Source organism: Xyrauchen texanus, chromosome 2 (genome assembly GCF_025860055.1).
Source record: "Xyrauchen texanus isolate HMW12.3.18 chromosome 2, RBS_HiC_50CHRs, whole genome shotgun sequence".
In the NCBI taxonomy this organism is placed as follows: Eukaryota; Metazoa; Chordata; class Actinopteri; order Cypriniformes; family Catostomidae; genus Xyrauchen; species Xyrauchen texanus.
The window spans coordinates 6200679-6221048 of NC_068277.1; the positions used below are offsets into that span (position 1 = coordinate 6200679).

A 20370-nucleotide genomic window follows, 5' to 3' on the forward strand; every position below is an offset into this window, starting at 1 on the left:
TGTGACATGGCATGGAGCAGGCTGAGACGTGGCTGTGACATGGCATGGAGCAGGCTGAGATGTGGCTGTTACATGGCCTGGAGCAGGCTGAGGCATGGCTGTGACATGGCATGGAGCAGGCTGAGATGTGGCTGTGACATGGCATGGAGCAGGCTGAGGCATGGCTGTGACATGGCATGGAGCAGGCTGAGATGTGGCTGTTACATGGCCTGGAGCAGGCTGAGGCATGGCTGTGACATGGCATGGAGCAGGCTGAGACGTGGCTGTGACATGGCATGGAGCAGGCTGAGGCATGGCTGTGACATGGCATTGAGCAGGCTGAGATGTGGCTGTTACATGGCATGGAGCAGGCTGAGACGTGGCTGTGACATGGCATGGAGCAGGCTGAGATGTGGCTGTTACATGGCCTGGAGCAGGCTGAGGCATGGCTGTGACATGGCATGGAGCAGGCTGAGATGTGGCTGTTACATGGCCTGGAGCTGACTCTGGCGTAGCCAGGCACCTTCCTGCAATAGTAAAAGAACACCATAAAAATGTTGCTGCTTTTTGGCATTAAAAAGTCACAATAAATGTGATAAATGTCACAACGGGAAAAAAGTTAACAACGTCGTGAATTCAGGGGTGCAGAACTATCAGAAAAGTGGCTTCTGATTAGGCTATCACCCAATGTCATGTAGATGCTGGCTATTGTGTAATACAGGGTTCAGCAACCTATGGCGCACGTTCCAGCATTGGCACGTGGAGGGGTAATCTTTGGCATGCCAGCAATGGCGAGAGAGGAGTCGACTATATTTATATAAATTCCGCACCTGCATTACAATCTACATCTTCAACACGTCATGTTATAAGGAAAACGCCACTATTAATCTTTCACCGGCACAGCCATTGACTAGGAAAATAAAAAATGGCACTCCATGTCAAAAAGGTTGCCGATCCCTAGTGTAATATCTTGTTGAGTCCAATTTGTGTATTATATAATAAGCCTTGCAGATATAAATTTCTAGATAAAATGTTTCATATTTCCGCTTTGAAGTATTTTAATGTTACACTATAAAAATGACAATATACTTTTCTTTCAGTTGATGAAAAACTGCCGTGTCTGCAACACCGGATAATGAGTCAAAAAGCCGAGGCGTCTTACAATTTCTTTGCGCGTCGGTAAAATATATGATATATTATGTATGTTTTCAGAAAACAAGTGTTGGGACGAACACAGAAAGTGAGGGGGAGCATCCCAATTAATAGTTTCTACACCACAGTTTAAAAAAGGCTGGCTTTATAGCACGTGTTATGTCAGTAGCCAAGTGAGCAGCAATAGAGCAGACCCAAAATGAAGGGGAAATTATTTAATTAATCAGCTATTATTGTATGTTGATAAAGAAAACGAAAAGCATTCATATAATGTCATATTATTAACTTACCTCTGTATCTTCTGTTGGCAGTGGCACTGGTCCTCACGAGACCAATTTTAACCCAACTGGGTGCGTTATTATAGAAACAACCCAATAAACATTAGGAATAACCCAACAGAACGACCCAATATGTTTAACCCAGCTATTGGGTCAAATAAATAACCCAACGTTTTTTGGAGTGTAGCGACTGATGCTAGAGTCGTGCTATTGCTTCTCAATACACACATACAAAACACACTCTGACATCCATCCCAACACACACAATTTTAGAGGCATCATTTATTCAATTGGCCTAAAATAGTAAAAAAGCATGTATTTGCTCCATAGGCTAAACATGAGAAAAATGGCGCCATCTGGTGGAAAATATAAAAAATTTAAATTTTGAAGCCATGAAAGCATAATATCATAGAATTCATGATTTTATCCTTTAATGGCACCGGGATCAAATATTGGGTTTCAATGGGGACATTTTTGTCCTGTGGGTAACTATTTTGTGTACACAGTGTATTATAGATGTATTATAGGAACTGAAAAACTATATCCCCAAAATATAAACTTTTTGGCAAAAGTTTGGGGAAAAAAAGAGACTTAAATGCACCTCACTTTGTTTAAACTACATTGTAAAACAAATTGTTGTGGTTTTCTCCCCCACAGAGTTTTAGGAAGTTTTAGGATTTACTGTATATTGACTAACGACAAGTGAAGTGGTGGCTCAGCGGTTACTGGCCAGAAGGTTAGGGGTTCAAACCCCAACACCACCAAGACACCACTGTTGGGCCCTTGAGCAAGACACTTGAACCTATCTGCTCCAGGGGTGCTGTATCATGGCTGACCCTGCACTCTGACCCCAGCTTAGCTGGGATATGTGAAAAATAAATAATATGACCATGTATATGCAGAAATGTATGTATAATGTGTGACTATTTATTTATTAATATATGTGGAAACTATATGTGTTCTAAGAGATCTAGCAGTCGGTTGGACCAAATCCCTCATGTTAATAAATCCATAAGTAATAATATCCTTGCGATTATAAAAAAGTGTTTTCTTAACCATGTACTATAGGCCATATACTACTGACATTGAGTGGAGCATGTCAACCGCCCATCCCAATATTCAGATGAGTGGTCACTCAGTACGGATCATTCGATGACCAATCCAAAATAATGGATTAATAAACGTTCATTTTACACATTTAAATGGATATAATGCAATAAAATGAAGTAATGACAAAATGTTGTAGAATTGTGTTCATTTTAATGAAGTAAATCACACTTTTTTTTAGTGTACTGTACCTTGTTGGGAACCACAGTAAAGCTGCATCGTATGCCATATTTCTCTCCAAGCCTTGAATAAATGAGCATTTATTGACATTCCAAGGGTGTGTTTGGATCAAGGTACTTACTCCCCTACTTCTCTTACTAGTTTGACTTATCTATGCGGTGAAATGTCTTTGATGGTAATAAATAAATAAATAATGCACTCCAAAGTAATTTTGTCTTTTTTAATTACACAGATACGTATCTCAACACAGACATTAACCTGATTTAGAATCTTTACAGCGTCACGTCCAACAAAGCGCACAGTAAGAGAGGGTGAGGGAGATTGCAAAGGAGGGGAGAATAGCATGCAAGAAATAATTAAACCTCTCCTGACACAGTTCACGTCATCTAGAGAATGATAACAGGACCTTGAAAGAGAAAGCAGAAAAACATTTTTCTTCATCACACCAACCTGTCCTGCAGAAACAATGCCTTTTCCTGTAATGAATGGTGTATTGCACAATGCAGTATGTAACGTTTGCCTGAACGTATCAAAGCAAGTCTTTGTTTGTGGACTGAAATATCTGAAATATGGCGTTTATCGTGCATGGAGGTTCAATGCATGGCCCAATGAGCCTTGTGTGCCCACAAAGGTCTCTCTAACGAGTTTGAATTTTTGCTTTACACTTATGCTATAGTCATAGAAAACAAAGAATATAAAAACATTACTGAGAAAAAAGTCGTCATGCGCAGGGATATTTTATGAACACCCCCTGATAAAAGAAACTCCCAGCCTGACCAGCTTACAAGTGCCCCAAACCCCCTAAAACCATCAAACTAGACCAGTCTGAGCTTTATAGGCTGGTTAAAGCTGTATTTGTTCTTCTCAGCAGGACCTTTGAGATGTTAATGGGTTAACCTACAACATACATATTACTTCAATTGTGTGTTTGCTGAATGGATGTAGTCTCTCTCTCTCTCTCTCTCTCTCTCTCTCTCGCTCGCTCTCTCTCTCTTTGTGTTGATTATTGAACGGAGACGTTCGCCAACGTGAGTCCGCTGACAAAGCCAAAAGTTGACAGAATCCAGACATCCATAGATAAGCTTAGATAATGAAGGCTAAATTATTAAAGCAAATAATTACAGTACACAGTGGAAGATGCATTCGCATCTCATACGTTTCTCGTTTTTTGGTTCGATTTTGGTTAGAAGCAGAATGGCCGAAAAAACCCTGCTGAAATAAACATCTCAAACCAGCTTAAGCTGGATTGCTGGTCTTGGCTGGTTTAAGACTATGGCTGGTTTAAGGCGTTTTATTTTATCAGCAGGAAATACACAGACATGTGGGACCAGCTGACATGCAAAGCCCAAAATGGTACGAGGAGTATATGGATGTTCATTTGCTATAGGTTTGCCAATGGTGTTGTATTAAAGCTCTGGAGGTTCAAGTAATTTCTCTAGCAAAATTATGAATAGAAAGTATCTCAATCACTCACTCATACACTCATCCACTCTCACAATGAAATCTTTGAAAAAGGCTGGCTAAAATGTTAGAAGATTTGTAATAGTATCTAATGCTTTGGATTTACAGGAACAAGCACTCCCCTGGTTTAAAATAACACTACAAATCTCTTCCCGATGTATTTGCTGCTGTCTTGTGCTTTGAATGTTGTTATTTTGTATACGCTTTGGTTTATGGGCATAGTCGGCTATCTGCTTCTCAGGCGACATGTCCAAACTGTTCCAACGAATGTTTCTATGAACGCACAGTTATGCTTTGGTTTGGATATTTGGTTTGGATATTTATTGAGATATGCTTATGTTCATTACACTGGAAACTCGACAACATACACTACGCAAGTACATGAACGCTTCAAGCTATGCAAACTCGCTTTCATGCACTGTTGGGCTTGAAAAGACGCAATTGTCTATGCATGTACATGGACGTTAATAGCTAAGCAAGATTTATTTCATACATCGTTGTATTCCAAAAGACGCAACATACTCTCCGCAAGGATGTGATCGATTTTATGCGTTGTTGTGTTCAAAAAGACGCATCATTCTCATTCATGAGTAAGTAAGAGCTTCTAGATGCGCAAGCTAAATTGCATGTATTATTGCATTGGAAAAGACGTAACATACTAGAGGTTGACTGTGCAGCGGAGGGGGGCGGGGCCAGGCTAGAATGTTGCACGCCATTTTTCATTAAATTATCATTTATATTGACAAGCCGGTTCTCGCCTCCTCGATGCCCATCTTAACCCCCTTACTTTCTTAAAACAAAAAGCACAAACATAAACACACACATGACGGACATGCCCGTAATTCTCTCGAACCGTCGTCATCGGCCTTTTATCCCTCGCGCGCCCTATCAGGCCAATTGGGGACAGGCGTGCAACATTCTAGCCCGGCCCCGCCCCCCTCCGCTCCACATTGACCATTATATATCGGTTTTACCAATTAAGCAGTGCCGATAGCTGCTTTTTGAACTATTGGTTATCTGCGAAAATCTATGCCATCATTTCTTCAACCGTGATTTCAGAATAAGAGTCCCTGTTGTGTTTCAGGCATGTTTATACTTAAAAGTCCCACGTTATGCACCAAATCTTCATTTTTTTCTGGTTATTATTGGGATTTTGGTTGAACAAAAAAACTGCATCTGTGATTTTATTCATTTTGGACTGTGTGTCTTTGCCTGCCATAGTAAATAAAGATTTTATTTTGACATTTTATATACCGATTTTAAGAACTATCAACTGATAATTCGGTTATCGGCAATTCCCACCACCTTAATTACCGGTATCGGCAAAATCCACTATTAGTCGACCTCTACAACATACTCTATGCAAATACATGAGCGAATTTAGCTATGCAAGCTCGATTTCATGTGTTATTGCTTTACAAAGGAAGCAAATCACAATGCAACATAAGTGTGCATTGCATTCTCAGTGTTGCCACAAGGGGCGTTATAGCAGGCATTAGTGTAAACTGACGTCTTCTACGATCACTTCTCTCTTTCAGGACAATTTCTGTCATAACGGAGCAACAGATTGATGCTAATAATGCTAAATGACTTAGTTAAAGTTAGCTAAGCAGTTGACATGTTTATAGCTAGCAGGTTTAAAACAAACATTTGAGGTAACTCTATCGCCCCCTTGTTACTAAGATCTGTTAATGCCATAGTAACGCAATAATGCATGCTAATTATGTAAAATGGGACTGCGCTCTTGGCTAAGCATTCACATCTAAATTTGTGCACTTGTGTAGAGTATGTTTCTGGTGTGACGTTTTTTGTGACTACCCAAGACAGAATAAAAGAGCTTTGTTGGTACAACGCAGTCAAAGGTAACACACTTGAATGAGAGAAAATAGGCATGAAAACATGGGTAAATCAACCTACATATTTTTATACATGAGTTTAACTCGAGCAGGATGAAAGTTTGGATTTGCATGTCTGCTAGCAATATCATTATCTAAGCTTATCAGATTCTCTTGGATTAGTTTACGGGAGGTAGCTAGTTGGGAAAGAAGATGGTTAGATAAAAATTCCTTACAAAATAGAGGGAGAGAGAGCGTGAGATATACATTCTTTATCAGACATCTGATGTTTTAGTAAGAAATCCAATAAGAAAATCGATTATTCGCATATGTGATAAGTTAAACCATCAGTGCATATCACTAAATTAGCATTAAACGGCTAAAGAAACAGCAAAATACAAGAAGCAAAGAACATGCCTTTCAAGTTTGGTCCATATCAGAGGTATGCCATGTGGATAGCAAATATGCAAAATCTCAGTTTCAAATTGAAATTAGCAAGCAGAAATTTGTGACTGACCCCAAAACAAAGGCTGTAAACAGGGCTGTACATGTAAGCTGGCACCAAAACTCACTAGATTTTTACTCTGAAGGATTAACACAGTTGCCTTTACGAACAACCCTTAACAAACGTAAGTGATGTAATCAACAGATCTTGCTAAGTGATCACCGTCACAGTAGCATTTTTGTCACTAGCACTTTCGTAGCTAGCTACTGCATACAAACATGTGACACAGCCACTTGGGATAAATGAGACGGACTATGCTGGAAAAAACAAAACAAAAACAAATCTTAATCTGTTTTATCTGTATTGGTATTTTTGACTTGTTTTCCTGTAAAAATCAAAATTTACCCGAGAAGCAAAATTGTGTTAAATAAAACTTGTTTTTAGAGCTAAAATATATTACAGAAAATATAATAGAATAAATAAAAAAAATAAAAATTACCCATTTGCAAATTGCTGCTAAACAAGTAAGATATATTCTCTAAGAACACGTCTTAACATTGTGCATAATTTTGTTTTTCTCAAATAAATTTATTTTTAGGATGTTTTTACTGGAAATCATACGGAAGAGGATTAGGGCCAAGCAATAATAAAAAAAAATAAAGCCATCTCGAGATTAAAGTCATTATAATGCGAGATTAAACTCGTTAAATTTCGAGAAAAAAGTCGAAATACAATCTTGAGAATAAACTCATTAAATATCGAGAATGAAGTCGTTGTGTTTCGAGAAAAAACTCGTTAAGTTTAATCTCGCATTATAATGACTTTATTCTCGATATTTAATGAGTTTATTCTCAAGATTGTATTTCGACTTTTTTCTCGAAATTTAACGAGTTTAATCTCGCATTATAATGACTTTAATCTCGAGATGGTTTTATTTTTTTATTATTGCTTGGCCCTAATCCTCTTCCGTAAAATCAAGATGAAACAGATTATGATTTTTTTGTTTTTGTATTATTATAATTGGGTTTTTTTGCAGTGTGCTCTAGAGTAGGTCGACAAATCATTGTGTTACCTTGAATCTGGCATCAAACTCTTAGACCAAGGATAATCTACTGTTTGGTTTTGTGATTGTATGTGCATGCATGTTTATGTATGTGCGCAAATTACACGTTGGACCACTGCAGTGACACTTTGGCCCAAAGGATGGCAACACAGATTCTAGCAACTTCCCTTCCTGAATTCCAGTATGTTTCCCCCAACAGGGAGGAGCTAGGTCAGTCTATTGTGGTTGGTGCTCTTTTCGACACACTTATGGCTACAAATTGTATTATCCAATTCATCCATCAGCTCATCTGTTTATCTAGATCCCAAACGTTCTCCAGGCTTTGTAAAATTATCAATTAATTGCTTTGCTTCAGACAGAACAGATTAAATGGAGAGAAATCAAAGTCTAGACATTATACTTTAAAGGTTTCTGTTATTTGGCAAACTCATTTTTGGACCTCAATATTTTAAATACTATGTACATTCACATTAATTTACTGTGGTAATTTAAGATATATTTATATGTATATTTATATTATAAGGTACCCTAAGGGCTGTTTCTGAGGTTTCATTCAGTAGCTGAATTCTCTTTTTCATATTGCACCTCCGTTCTCTCACTGTCTTACAATGCGAGTGATATAAAATATTCTACATGAGGATTCTCATAATCAATATGGATACAACAAATCGAACAATAGGTACAACACGGCTTCTCTCACTTTTGAGTGTCCTTTTCTGTCCAATGTTCGGATGAAACATAAAAGAAGACAAAGAAGAGTAGCATTTCTCGTTCGCTCACAAGCAGATTTTGAAGACAAAGACATCCAGAAACATAAAGTAATATCTACAAGCAACGGTTGATCCCTTCATGATATCTGCTCAAAGGTTCTTGGGAGCTGGGGAGGACACAAAAAGGATGGACATACAGAAGATGGGGGAGGTAGACAGAGCAAGAGAAAAGAGAATCAAGTCCACGCCAGTCTCGCGAGACTCTAGTCTGTTTGTCATGCTTTGGAAAACGAGCGAGACTTAAATCGTACAACAAAAAGATAAGTCTTGGCATTCTGAGAGCATTAGGAAAACCAAATAAAAAGTTCCCAAAGAAAAAGCCAGTTCTTAGTGTACAATCCAATGAGGTTTTTGGCAGTTCCATTGCCATTCGTCTTTCAGATCTTGGAGGCCAATCTCATCATTAAACAATGTTTAACTCATCCTCGCCTCTTTTGTTTTCATGTTGTTTCTCTTTGAGCAAACGGCCGATGTGCTTTAAACATCTGAGCGGCTTTCCTCACATCCTGTAGTGATGGGTCAGGGCAGCATGGTGTGCACAGTGAAAGTTTGAGTGTCTGGTCACCATGCGACGTCACCTCATCCTGTGGAAGTCTGGGCTAGCTTTACTGCTGCAGAGGTGAAGTCGTTTGCGTTTGGTTACAAGATGAGTGCTTCTTCGTAACTTTGGCAGTGTAATAAAAAGGTTTGGATCATGTTAATTCACTTAAAATTCATTTGGGTTCACGTCAGTACAGAGAGGTGAGTCTGGTGTAGATTTTCTTGGCTCGCTAGCAAGGTAGTTAACAGGTTTCATTATTATTATTAGTAGTAGAATCATCATTATTATTTCTAGTGGATTTTTGGACTTTTCTTTTGTAGTAATTAAAGCCAAAACAATGAAATGCGATGTGTTTCGAGGAAGGAGTTCTGTGGTGGAAGAGTTTCTACAGAAGCCACTGGTGTCCAACCCACTATATTCAGTTCCTTAAAAAGAGATTGAAACATAGTGCTGTCCAATACCCACAGAGAACACCTCACTTAAAGGGTGTAGGTTATGGAGGCCATGCCTAAAACTGTCAGTGCTTTATGCACTATTAAAACTTAAAATGTTTCAATGGTGTATTGGTGGCATTCAATAGAATTGACCTAGTGTTTAATAATCAAGCACAGGGCACCCTTCTCTTATTGTGAGCATTGACTCGTGAAGGTTTTTTGGAGAACACAAGAGCTTAAAGTAGCTAAGAAAGCCAAGTTGTTATAGTCCAAGAGGACGGGTATGTATGGTGGCGGTTCCTCAGCTTGTTTTGGATGAAGGATGCTGTAGCAGCAGTAGTCGTGGCTGGGTGGTGCTCAATGTTTGGAGGTTCTTCAGTCAACGGGATGTGGAATCCATCAGGGCGGGTGTGGCTGGAGTGGTTGAGCGGGACACGCTGCTGGAGCTGGCTTCCTTGGGGCTTCCGCCACTGCTGGACTGCCCGACCAGGGAGAGGGGTACTGGGAGAGTGCTCTCAGAGTGCATGGGGGGTGCACTGGATGAGGAGCTGGAGATGGTAGAAGGTGTCCCGAGTGGTACGCTGCTGTTCCCAGGCAGACCCTGCAGGCCCTGGCCGCATACGTGATGGTGCTTTTCCCAGTCCTTGTGCTGGCAGAAGGAGCCGCAGTAGCGTGCTGTGTTGCAGCCGCTGCACGTCTCACTGGCCTTGCGACCGCAGTTCCAGCAGCTCTGCAGGAGGGACACGGTAAAGAACTGTGCTATTATAGTTGCACCAATAAATGACAATAACTATCATCTTACAGAGTTTTGAATTTCTTGACACAGTCGCCTTTAGCTTGCTCTGTGTGGGCCTAAAGTTAGTAAATACTTTAAATAATTTAAAGGACAAATGATTTCGAGGTAGACCGATATTTTGGTTTTACCAACTAATCGGTGCCGATCATTGATTTTTGGAACTATGGCAAAAAAACAATGGCGATAGTTTTCTTTATTCCTCCGTGTTCCTCTGAAAATTACGTTTTTTAATATGAAGAGACGGCATGCAAATAAAAGTCATACATTGTGGCTCCAACTTCATATAATGTGAATAATAATAATATATTTGCTATAAAAGCTTAATTTGGTAAATAGTAAATATAGAGCATTGTAACAGAGCCAAGTCTCCGTCATTTCAAAAATCTTTAGTCCCTGGTGTGTTTCAGGCTTGTTTAGTGTTATAAATCCCATGTTAAGCTCACAAATCTTCTTTTTTTCCCGATTATTATTGGGATTTTGGTTTAAAAAATAAAGTACATCTGAGATTTTATTCATTTCGGACTCTGACCTCTACTGTACGTCTGTGCCGACTAAGGTCTAAGTTATTGTATCTGCAATATCCACTATCGGTCGACCTCTAAAATGATTTTAAGGTATTATTTTTTCAATTATATTTTTCAATGTAACTGCTCAATGAGGACTCTAACTGTAATGCTGCTTTGAAACTATGTGTATTAAACTATGTCAATTGACAGTGCACATATTTCATTTGAATTTGAATGAGTTTTAAATACTTTAGACAACAGAAACCGGATTACAGAGAAATTGAGTATACTACGTATAATTTGTTTATGGATATGTTCGGAATTACTACCATAATATTTGTACTATTTCTGCAGTATGCAGTGTGTATACTGTGCACAGTTTCTGGATTTCATACTATATTTGCAATGATGTGCAGCATACAACTGAGTACACTGTGCAGGAATATTGTACAATGCAACACTAAATCTTGATCTTTCATTTCTAGAGTTATGATTCATGAATGAACCGCAATATTTAACATGTTCTTGACCAAATATCTGATCGGACCGCCAAAAATGATTGCATTTGTAATTTGTTTTAAAGCGATATAACCCTATTAATATCAGAGATGCTAACTGAACTCTTACAGAATTAAACACGCAATGTAGTGAGGTCAAATATGTAGCAAACTACTATTATAAATATTTATGGTTGCATAATTGCATACTGTTTTGCATACTCAATCAATTATTCCAAATGTTAGACAACATAACAGATATTCTTTGCCCCGCAGTTTCAATATCTGGGGTATTTCTGCCATTTTTTGGTAGCATTTGTTTAAATCTGGTTAATTTCTGACCCTGCTGTATATACTGCAGAAAGCAGTCCGCTTATATTGCAATCTGTACTCGTGTGCATGGTACATACTTCACTAGAGTCCTCCTGCTGGTTGATGACGGTCAGTGCGTCTTCAGAGGCCTGTCGCTTCGCTTCGGCCAGTGCTCGTTCCATCTTAGTGCGCTCAGCGGAGATCATCTCATGAGCTTTCCTCTCGGCATCAGACACAGCCTTCTGCAGCTCAGACATGGCCTGCCTCTTCACCTCATTCACGGCCTCCTCTAAAACGAGAAGAAAGACATGAGCCCCTTTAGATCACTGCCGATTCTCTCCACATCCTTTTTTGAGACGCTCAAAGCTGTCAGGGTGTTTTGTCTCTCCACTAGGGCTGGACTGGTAATCTGGCATACCGGGCATTTTCCAGATGGCCCGATGGCCCTTTGGGGCCGATCAGGGGCGGATTGGCCATCTGGAGACCTGTGGGTCGGCCGCGAAACGGGCCATAAGCATAATAGGACAACGTACACAACCCCCCCCCCACCCCCCGCGCCCAATGGTTGGGCCAGTTGCCATATAAAATCCCGGGCCAATCTCTTTTCCCAGTTCCTGCTCTCCCCACAGATATACATCATCAAACATTTAGAAAATTGTTTGAGAAAAATAAGACATTCATATTTGATCCAAACTAACGTGGTAACATTATTTACAGTGTTAATGGCAGTAGCTTGTCTTTTTGTTCACAAGTCTGCTAATTTACCTAACAAAATACAATCTGATATTTTGTGAAGTAAAAATTAAGCCACAGAGATAAGTACGGCTTCATTAATGTCTTTTAATGTCTTTATAAATATCCCGATTGTTTCTCCTAGACAGGAATGAGATTGAAAAGAGAGCAAATCGAGACTTTTGCTTGTCTCTTGTTTCTCAGATGTTTCTCCAGATAATCTCAAAAGTGAAGAAATGTTTCAGAAGAGATCTTCACAATGTCTCAAACTGGCTCAGATATCAAAGACTGCAATCAAAAGTTAAAATCTCAATATTTCTCATCACATTGTTCTTATAAGAGCTACTGTATGCACATTTATTTTATTGCCAACTTTTATTTATCTTAAGCAATTTTAAGAGAAATATCTGAGACGAAGTTGACGCAAAACTGAGATCAAAACTGAGGACAGTGTTTTGGAATCGTTTTTCAATGTATACATGTGCGAGATGGATGTGGCATTGTAGCTGTTTTTTTCAGCGTTTCAAGTGCCGTGATTGTAAGTAAAAAAACGCTTAAAAATTTGTATTGAATATGAGTTCTGTTCCATTTGTAGACCCGCATCTTGCTGTGTTTCAAGTGCCAAGTTTTTTAGATGCCGTGTCAAGTATAAAAAACGTCAACTTTTAAAAGCACGCCTTGAGACACGTGTGTTCTGTTTAGTTTGTTGCGCCGCATCTCTAACATTTTTAACGTTTTTCAGCATTTCCAGTGTTGCGATTTTAAGAAGAACTTTTATAACCGCATCTCGAGACACCTGTGTTCTGATCCATTCATTGCATTGCATCTTGATGTTTTTTTCAGCATCTTGAGTGCAGCTTTTTTAAAACTCCATGTCAAGTAAAACAAAATGTTAAAAATGCATCTTCAGCCACTCGTGTTTTGGTCCATTTGTTGCAATCCATCTCGTGGTTTTTTCAGCATTTCAAGTGCCACGTTTTTAGACGGCATTTCAAGTTAAAAGAACGTCAACTTTTAAAAATGCATCTTCAGACACTTGTGCATTGGTCCATTTGTTGCACCGCGTCTCGCTGTTTATTCAGTGTATCGAGTTCCGCGTTTATTAAACGGCGTGTCAAGTTAAAAGATTGTCGCTTTTACTAATGTATCTTGAGAAACTTGCGTTCTGTTCCAGTTGCCGTGATGCCTCACTCAGTTTTTCAGCATTTAAAGTGCCACGTTTTTTAGACAGCATTTCAAGTTAAACGAACGTCAACTTTTAAAAATGCATCTTCAGACACTTGTGAATCGGTTCTAAGTTCTTCTTAAAATCGCAACACTGGAAAGGCTGAAAAATTTAAATAAAACTGAGATGTGGCGCAACATATTGAACAGAACACACGTGTCTCAAGGCGTGCTTATAAAAGTTGATATTCTTTTAACTTGACATGCCATCTAAAAAACGAGGCACTTGAAATGCTGAAAAAACCACGAGACGCATTGCAACAAATGGACCAAAGCACAAGTATCCGAAGATGCATTTTTAAAAGTTGACGTTCTTTTAACTTGAAATGCCGTCTAAAAAACGTGGCACTTGAAATGCTGAAAAACTGAGTGAGGCAGCACGGCAGTGTATCGAGTGCCTCGTTTATTAAACGGCATGTCAAGTTAAAAGAACGTCAACTTTTAAAATGCATCTTTAGACACCTGCGTTCTGTTCCAAGTGCCACGTTTTTAAAACTCCATGTCAAGTTAAAAAAAACTTTAAAAATGCATCTTCAGACACTCGTGTTTTGGTCCATTTGTTGCACCACGTCTCCCTGTTTTTTCAGTGTTTGAAGTGCCACTATTGTTAGACGGCATTTCAAGTTAAACGAACGTCAGCTTTTAAAAATGCATCTACACACACACTTGTGGTTTAGTCTGTTTGTTGCACCGCGTCTCATTGTTTTTTAGATGGAATGTCAAGTTAAAAGATCATTACTTTTCAAATGTACCTTGAGACACTTGCGTTCTGTTCCATTTGTCGTGCCACATCTCTGTTTTTCCGAGCTTCAAGTGTCACGTTTATAGACGGCATGTCAAGTTAAAAAAATGTCAACTTTTGACAAGGCAGCTTCGTATGAAGGCAATAGACCGCAAGGAGGCTCACTAGATTTTGGAACAGATCCCGTTTTGTGGAAGAATTTAGAATCAGTCACAAGCTCTTTGAAAGATTGTCTTTAGCTGCAGGGGGTCACATACATACACACACACACACACACACACACACACACACACACACACACACACACACACACACACACACACACACACACACACACACACACACACACACACACACACACACACACACAGAGATTCTGATTGCACATTTTTCATATGACTTGCCTCTTCACACTTTGCCCCATAGTGTGTTTACTCTACACAGTTGGTTGTGAGCCGCCTGGTCATAAATATCTGTCATAACACCCCCTTCATTCAATTCTCCATAGAGTTCTGCCTCAGGCTACTGACTGACTGCGAGTGTGTGTGTTTTCAAATCTACATCACTACTGTCTCAGCTGGAAAGCTAGTTAGTATTCAGTTTGTTCTCTCTGCACCTCCTACACACATCGCCTCATTTTTTCATCCTGTCTCTGCTTTCATTCTTCACGTCTTCCTGTTTCATCTTTTTGGTGCTCGCCTTTTTTCTCAGTAACACTAGTCTGCTTAAACAGACTCAAGAGCACCACTAAAATGAGTTTGCAAATGTAATTAATTTTTATCAAGGAGACTCGGGAGCAGATGCTAAAGCAATTGGCACGTAATGGGAAACACGGGGCAGCAATATTAACGTTTTAATTCCGCTAGTATCTGGCAGATTTGAACGTGTTTCTGCTTTCTGTCATTCTCATGTGTTTTACAGATCAATCTTTTTAAAGATGGTTTAAGGCCGCACCACAGTTGCTGTGTGAGTGACAGCAGGTGACATTCAGCAATGCATGGGTATGGAAAATGTCTCAATTGTTTCTCCTAACACCAATATGGAGATCCAATTGAGACTTTTCCTCAAGTAGCTTGTTTCTCAGAGAAAATGACTACCTTGTGATCTCACGTGTCTCTCAACAATGTCTACAATTGTTTATATTTTAAGGAGAAATATCTGAGACAAAGTTGATACCTAAATGAAACATAACTGAAACATAAGTCTCCAGAGATATGAAAGAAATCTCAATTGTTACTCCTAGAGCGCAATGACTGAAATGGAGATTTTTCTCAGAGTAATCTAACATTTTACTTCAAGAGTTTCAGAAGTGTGTTCAGCTACATCTACAAGTGTTTATATTCTTTCGGTATTTTGGGAAAAAGACCTAAGACAAAGTTGATACTTAATAAAACACCAGAAACGTTAAGTCTCCTGAGCAACCTCCAAGCAATAAAAACGTTCTTTGGGAAGAGGGTTCAAGACGAGGAAATTTGCTCATTTCTTCAACATCTCAATAGTTTCTCCAGCAATGAGATTGAATGGAGAGCAAATGGAGACTTTTACTCAAGTCGCTTGTTTCTCAGATCTTTCTCCTGACAAAAAATCCCTAGAAATCTCATTTATGTCTTTTATAGAGTTTTTTTTAAAGAGATCTCAACAATGTTTCAAATTGTGCTCAGATTTGCCAATATACCATTTACATTACATTTATGCATTTGGCAGACACTTTTATCCAAAGCGACTTACAGTGCAATTATTACAGGAACAATCCCCCCGGAGCAAACTGGAGTTAAGTGTCTTGCTCAAGGACACAATGGTGGTGGCTGTGGGGTCAGAACCAGCAACCTTCTGATTAACAGCCCTGTGCTTTAGCCCACTACACCACCACCGCTCCAAACTCTACCAAACTCTGCAGTCGAAAGTCTCATTATGGACTCATACATTTCTCATAAAAATTATCTAAAGCGAACTATGGCGTTTACAATTTATAGCTCTTAATTACAATTTTATTCCAACAATTGTCTGATTTGTGTCTGTTTTTATTCCTCCTAATTTTAGGAGAAACATCTGAGACAAAGTTGAAACTTAAATGAAACATGACAGAAACGTTTAATCTCCTGAGCTATGAAAGAGCAACCATCGAGCAATATACATTTTCTTTAGGCAGAGGGTTGAAGGTAAGAAAATTAACACTTTTCTTCAAAATCTCAATAGTTTCTCCAGCAATGAGATTAAATGGAGAGCAAATGGAGACTTTTACTCAAGTCGCTTGTTTCTCAGATTTCTTTCCTGACAAAAAATCCCTAGAAATCTCATTTATGTCTTTAAAGAGATCTCAACAATGTCTCAAATTGTGCTCAGATTTGCCAATATACCAAACTCTGCAATCGAAAGTCTCATTATGGACTCAAACATTTCTCATAAAATTCTTTCAAACCTGAAATATCCAAGGCCAGCTATGGCATTTAAAATTGTACAGCTCTACACTCTTACTGTATGTCAACAATTGTCTAATTTGTGTCTGCATTTATTTCTCCTCATTTTAGGAGAAACATCTGATTGTCTGCCCCGTGTTTTCTGTTTCACTCGTCACTGATCACTCTCCATGTCACGTTTTCCTTGTTGTCCGCCCCGTGTTTCACTGTCCTTGTCTAAAAACTACAATTCCCACAATTCCCGGCCTCCCTCACTGCCTGCACTCATCATTGTTCTCACCTGTGTCTCGTTCAGTCTTCATTGTGTCTGTGTATTTAAACCCTTGTTCTTTCTTTAGTGACTGTCGATCATTGTATGTTGAATGTTGATGTTTGTTCATATTCGCTGCTCCTGTCATCCTCTTGTTCGTTCGAGGTTTCCTTGTCCTTGTGGATGTTTTAGTTTCCTTTTTCCCATTGTGGACCTTTTATTTTGTTCCTGTGTTGTATTGTTATTATTTACTTAAGAATAAAGCTGCATCTGGATCCTCACCTCCCGTCTACCTTCTCCTGACTTCCCTTTCATGACACTGATACAACGTTTATGCAGCAAATAAAACATAACTGTCAACTCCATTAAGTCTCCAAACCTAAGAATGAGCAACATCTAAGCAATAGCATGTAACTTGATGTGTAATGGTGTAATATGGGTGCAGTTACTCACCCTGCTTGTTTTGCAGTTGCTTTAGTGCTGGCGAGAGTGGGATACTTGTGGTACCTGCATGGAAAACAACTGCAGTTAAAACAGCTTTTTTCATAGTGAAAATGCAGCAATGTTGTGCAGACAGCAGCAGCATCCTTCAGTAATATCAGTGAAGGCATATTGATTTTACCCACTGCTGTGGGTCACGGTTAAGTGCCCTTTGACCTCTGACCTTTGGGCATGTGACATCTCCTGTGCTCTGGTTGACCTCATCAGTATTGTGTATGGCCTACAACCCTGTCTTTAAGCATCTAGCTACAGTAATAAAACCGTTACATTGGAAAAGAGCAATCCAGCCCTCTTCTTTATCCCGCCATTCGCTTTCTCACTGGGCTGGTCGCATTTATTGGCCCTACCTGTGCTGCTCTGCTGTTGACTGCATTCTCAGCTTTAACTGCAGTTGTCTGGCAAGGCTGTGACAGATGGAGAGCTCTTAAAGGGATAGTTCACCCAAAAATGACAAATCTGTCATCATTTCAATCCTGTATCCCAAAGTTCTCATTTTTGGGTGAAATATCTCTTCAACTCTAATGACATTCCTGTTTCACTCCTGGCCTTGCATAACTATCGTTGCGAGGCCCTGCAGGCCAGTGGGCACATGTTTGAGACAATTCACGGTCCAGATGCACTTACCCGCCTTCCTCCAGATCTCCTCGGGCAGATAGCCTGATGGCGGCCGGTGCAGGAAGTCTCTGTGGATTTCTGTAAAAGAGAATTTAAAAGAAAATTGAGTTTACCTGGGTGTAAAGAGCCTAATTACCCTAAAAATAAGACTATAATAAAACAATGGATCTTATTCAGAATAGACACCATACTTAATTTGATGTGAATGAAAATGAGACTGTGAGGGCCGTCTACAAAAAAACATCCTTCCAAAAAATGTCCAATGGACAAAACTCTATAAAATACTGTATGTTTGTGAATATTCGACCTTAGACTTAACCATAAAGATTATTATTTTTTAGATGTTAAATTACCTGCTGCTACACCATCTTAACATGCAGAGTCATCTATAAAAACGCTTTTTCCACCAGTGGGCCAAAACGTTCTGAGTACGGCTTGATTGTCCTGAGTACTTCGGTTGTCCACATTGTGATCACTCCAGATTTTCTCGAAACACTTGGGGGGCATTGTCGATGCATGCGCCTGTCGTTGACCGTGCTAAGAGAGTATTACAGGCATGGCTGAACTGGTAATCTGGCATACAGGGCATTTACCCTGTGGGCCGACACACTTTGGGGCCGATCAGGGGCGGACTGGCCATCGGGAGAACCGAGTGAGCCGGTGGGTCGACCGTGAAATGTGCCAAATGGGCTGCGATAAGCTAAAATGAGCCGCGGCTTTATGCAGAACGGACCACAAAAGGGCGCTGCGTTATGCAGAACGGATCGCGGGCCTATTTCTGTTCCCAGTCCAGCCCTGAATCACAGGGCAGTTGCAGTGCGCATGCATCGAACGCTTTTGTAATCGCTCGCGGTCGGAAGAGTGTACATTGAAAGGCAACATGTTCGGCAGGGTGCCATCCGATCTGAAACGCACAGAAACTAAGTATACCCAGGACTTAACATTCCAACAGTTTTGGTACGGCTTGATTAAAAACTCCAAGTTCCCAGACTGGATTTCTTTACACGGTTAGCTAACCGTACCGACTTTAACCGTACTCAGGACTGAATCCTGTGCTGGTGGAAGGCCTTTAGTGGCATGGCGAATTATGATTGGTCACTTGTCATGTGGATCGAAACAATGGATTCCTAACGAGCCATTCTCTATATAAAATAAGTAGGTGTACATGGCAATAAGATACAGTCAAACATTTGTTGTAACAGTCATTATGAGTGTGCATTATGCAGTGATTTTAAACAAATGCACTTAACACAAGTACATACAGTATGCATGGCAGTGGCATATAATTACTATTGTTCCAAATGATAACATGTTTTAACCGTTTAACAATTTTTTACACTCGATTCTTACTAATCACCCCTCATTATTTCAACTGAAATAGTTTGTGAAGTGTCTCGAAAGTTTTCTTTCTCGTTGAGCAAATCAACAACACACTCGTCATCACTGCTCCAGCTGGTAAAGAGATGGTAAATGGTCTGCACTTATATAGCACCTTTTTTAACCTTAGAGGTTACCAAAGCGCTTTACACTGTGTCCCAATCACCCATTCACACACACATTCATACACCAATGGTGGCAGAGGTGCCATGCAAGGCGCTAGCCTGCCACTGGGAGCAACTTGGGGTTCAGTGTCTTGCCCAAGGACATGTGGAGTCATGTAGGCCGGAAACCCTACGATTAGCGGCCAACCTTCTCTACCACCTCAGCCACAGCCACCCCATGCCATTTATTTTTCGATCTGCTCGTCAGAGAATCGCTTGCTTTTCTTGAATATTTTGCAAACTTGTCAAGTGGTTATTTTTTCTTATCCGTTACGGGCGGTGGGCGGACCAGCTCAAAGGTGCGTTGAGCCACCTATCATACCCGGGTAAAATTGCTTGTCGATTAGCGCCACCTATTGTAAAGGCGTGAATGTGCAAATTCATACAGTTCGCTTTCTATGGAAAAGCACCATTCACTGGAGATTTGACTCTCATAATCACCCCACATTTGGTGTGAAACGGCCTTAACGGTATGGCAAAGCACTGTTGAGCCAGATGGTTGAAAAGCATCTTAAGTAAGCTATTTACATTTATGCATTTGGCAGACGCTTTTATCCAAAGCGACTTACAGTGTGCCCTTATTACAGGGACAATCCCCCCGGAGCAACCTGGAGTTAAGTGCCTAACTCAAGTACACAATGGTGGTGGCTGTGGGGATCGAACCAACAACCTTCTGCTTACCAGTTCAGTGCTTTATCCCACTACGCCACCACCACTCTATTTGTAGGTTAATTCCCCAAAGAGTAACACTGTGGCTCTATCAAAATAGCACTCCGTTTGTTTTGTTTGGGCATCTCGACCTGCCCGAAACAGCAACACTGGCTCAACCAATGGCGTGAGTTTGAGGCTTGACAATCTATTTGTCCTAACAATGGAAGACAGGAGGCGTATTTGGAAAGCCTGCTGGAAAACAGTGATTATTTTTTGCTATTCTGTGATAAATTAAACACTTCAGCTTAATACCTTACAGCCTCGGTTTAATTTCCATCCAA

General features: G+C 40.0%; 1 protein-coding gene across 2 annotated transcripts in view; it reads right to left on the reverse strand.

Annotated features, from left to right (window-relative positions):
- Window positions 1–7392: 7392 nt before the first annotated feature.
- Window positions 7393–20370, reverse strand: part of LOC127619475 (protein CBFA2T3-like) — a 29898-nt gene continuing 16920 nt past the window's right edge. For both annotated transcript variants that reach the window (XM_052092328.1, XM_052092324.1), the window contains 4 exons: window positions 17847–17915; window positions 17175–17228; window positions 11455–11645; window positions 7393–9975 (listed from right to left, as the gene is read on the reverse strand). In XM_052092328.1, coding sequence (XP_051948288.1) covers window positions 9625–9975; window positions 11455–11645; window positions 17175–17228; window positions 17847–17915 — 665 coding nt within the window. In that variant the 3' untranslated portion in view covers window positions 7393–9624. The remainder of the gene's footprint in view (window positions 9976–11454; window positions 11646–17174; window positions 17229–17846; window positions 17916–20370) is intronic.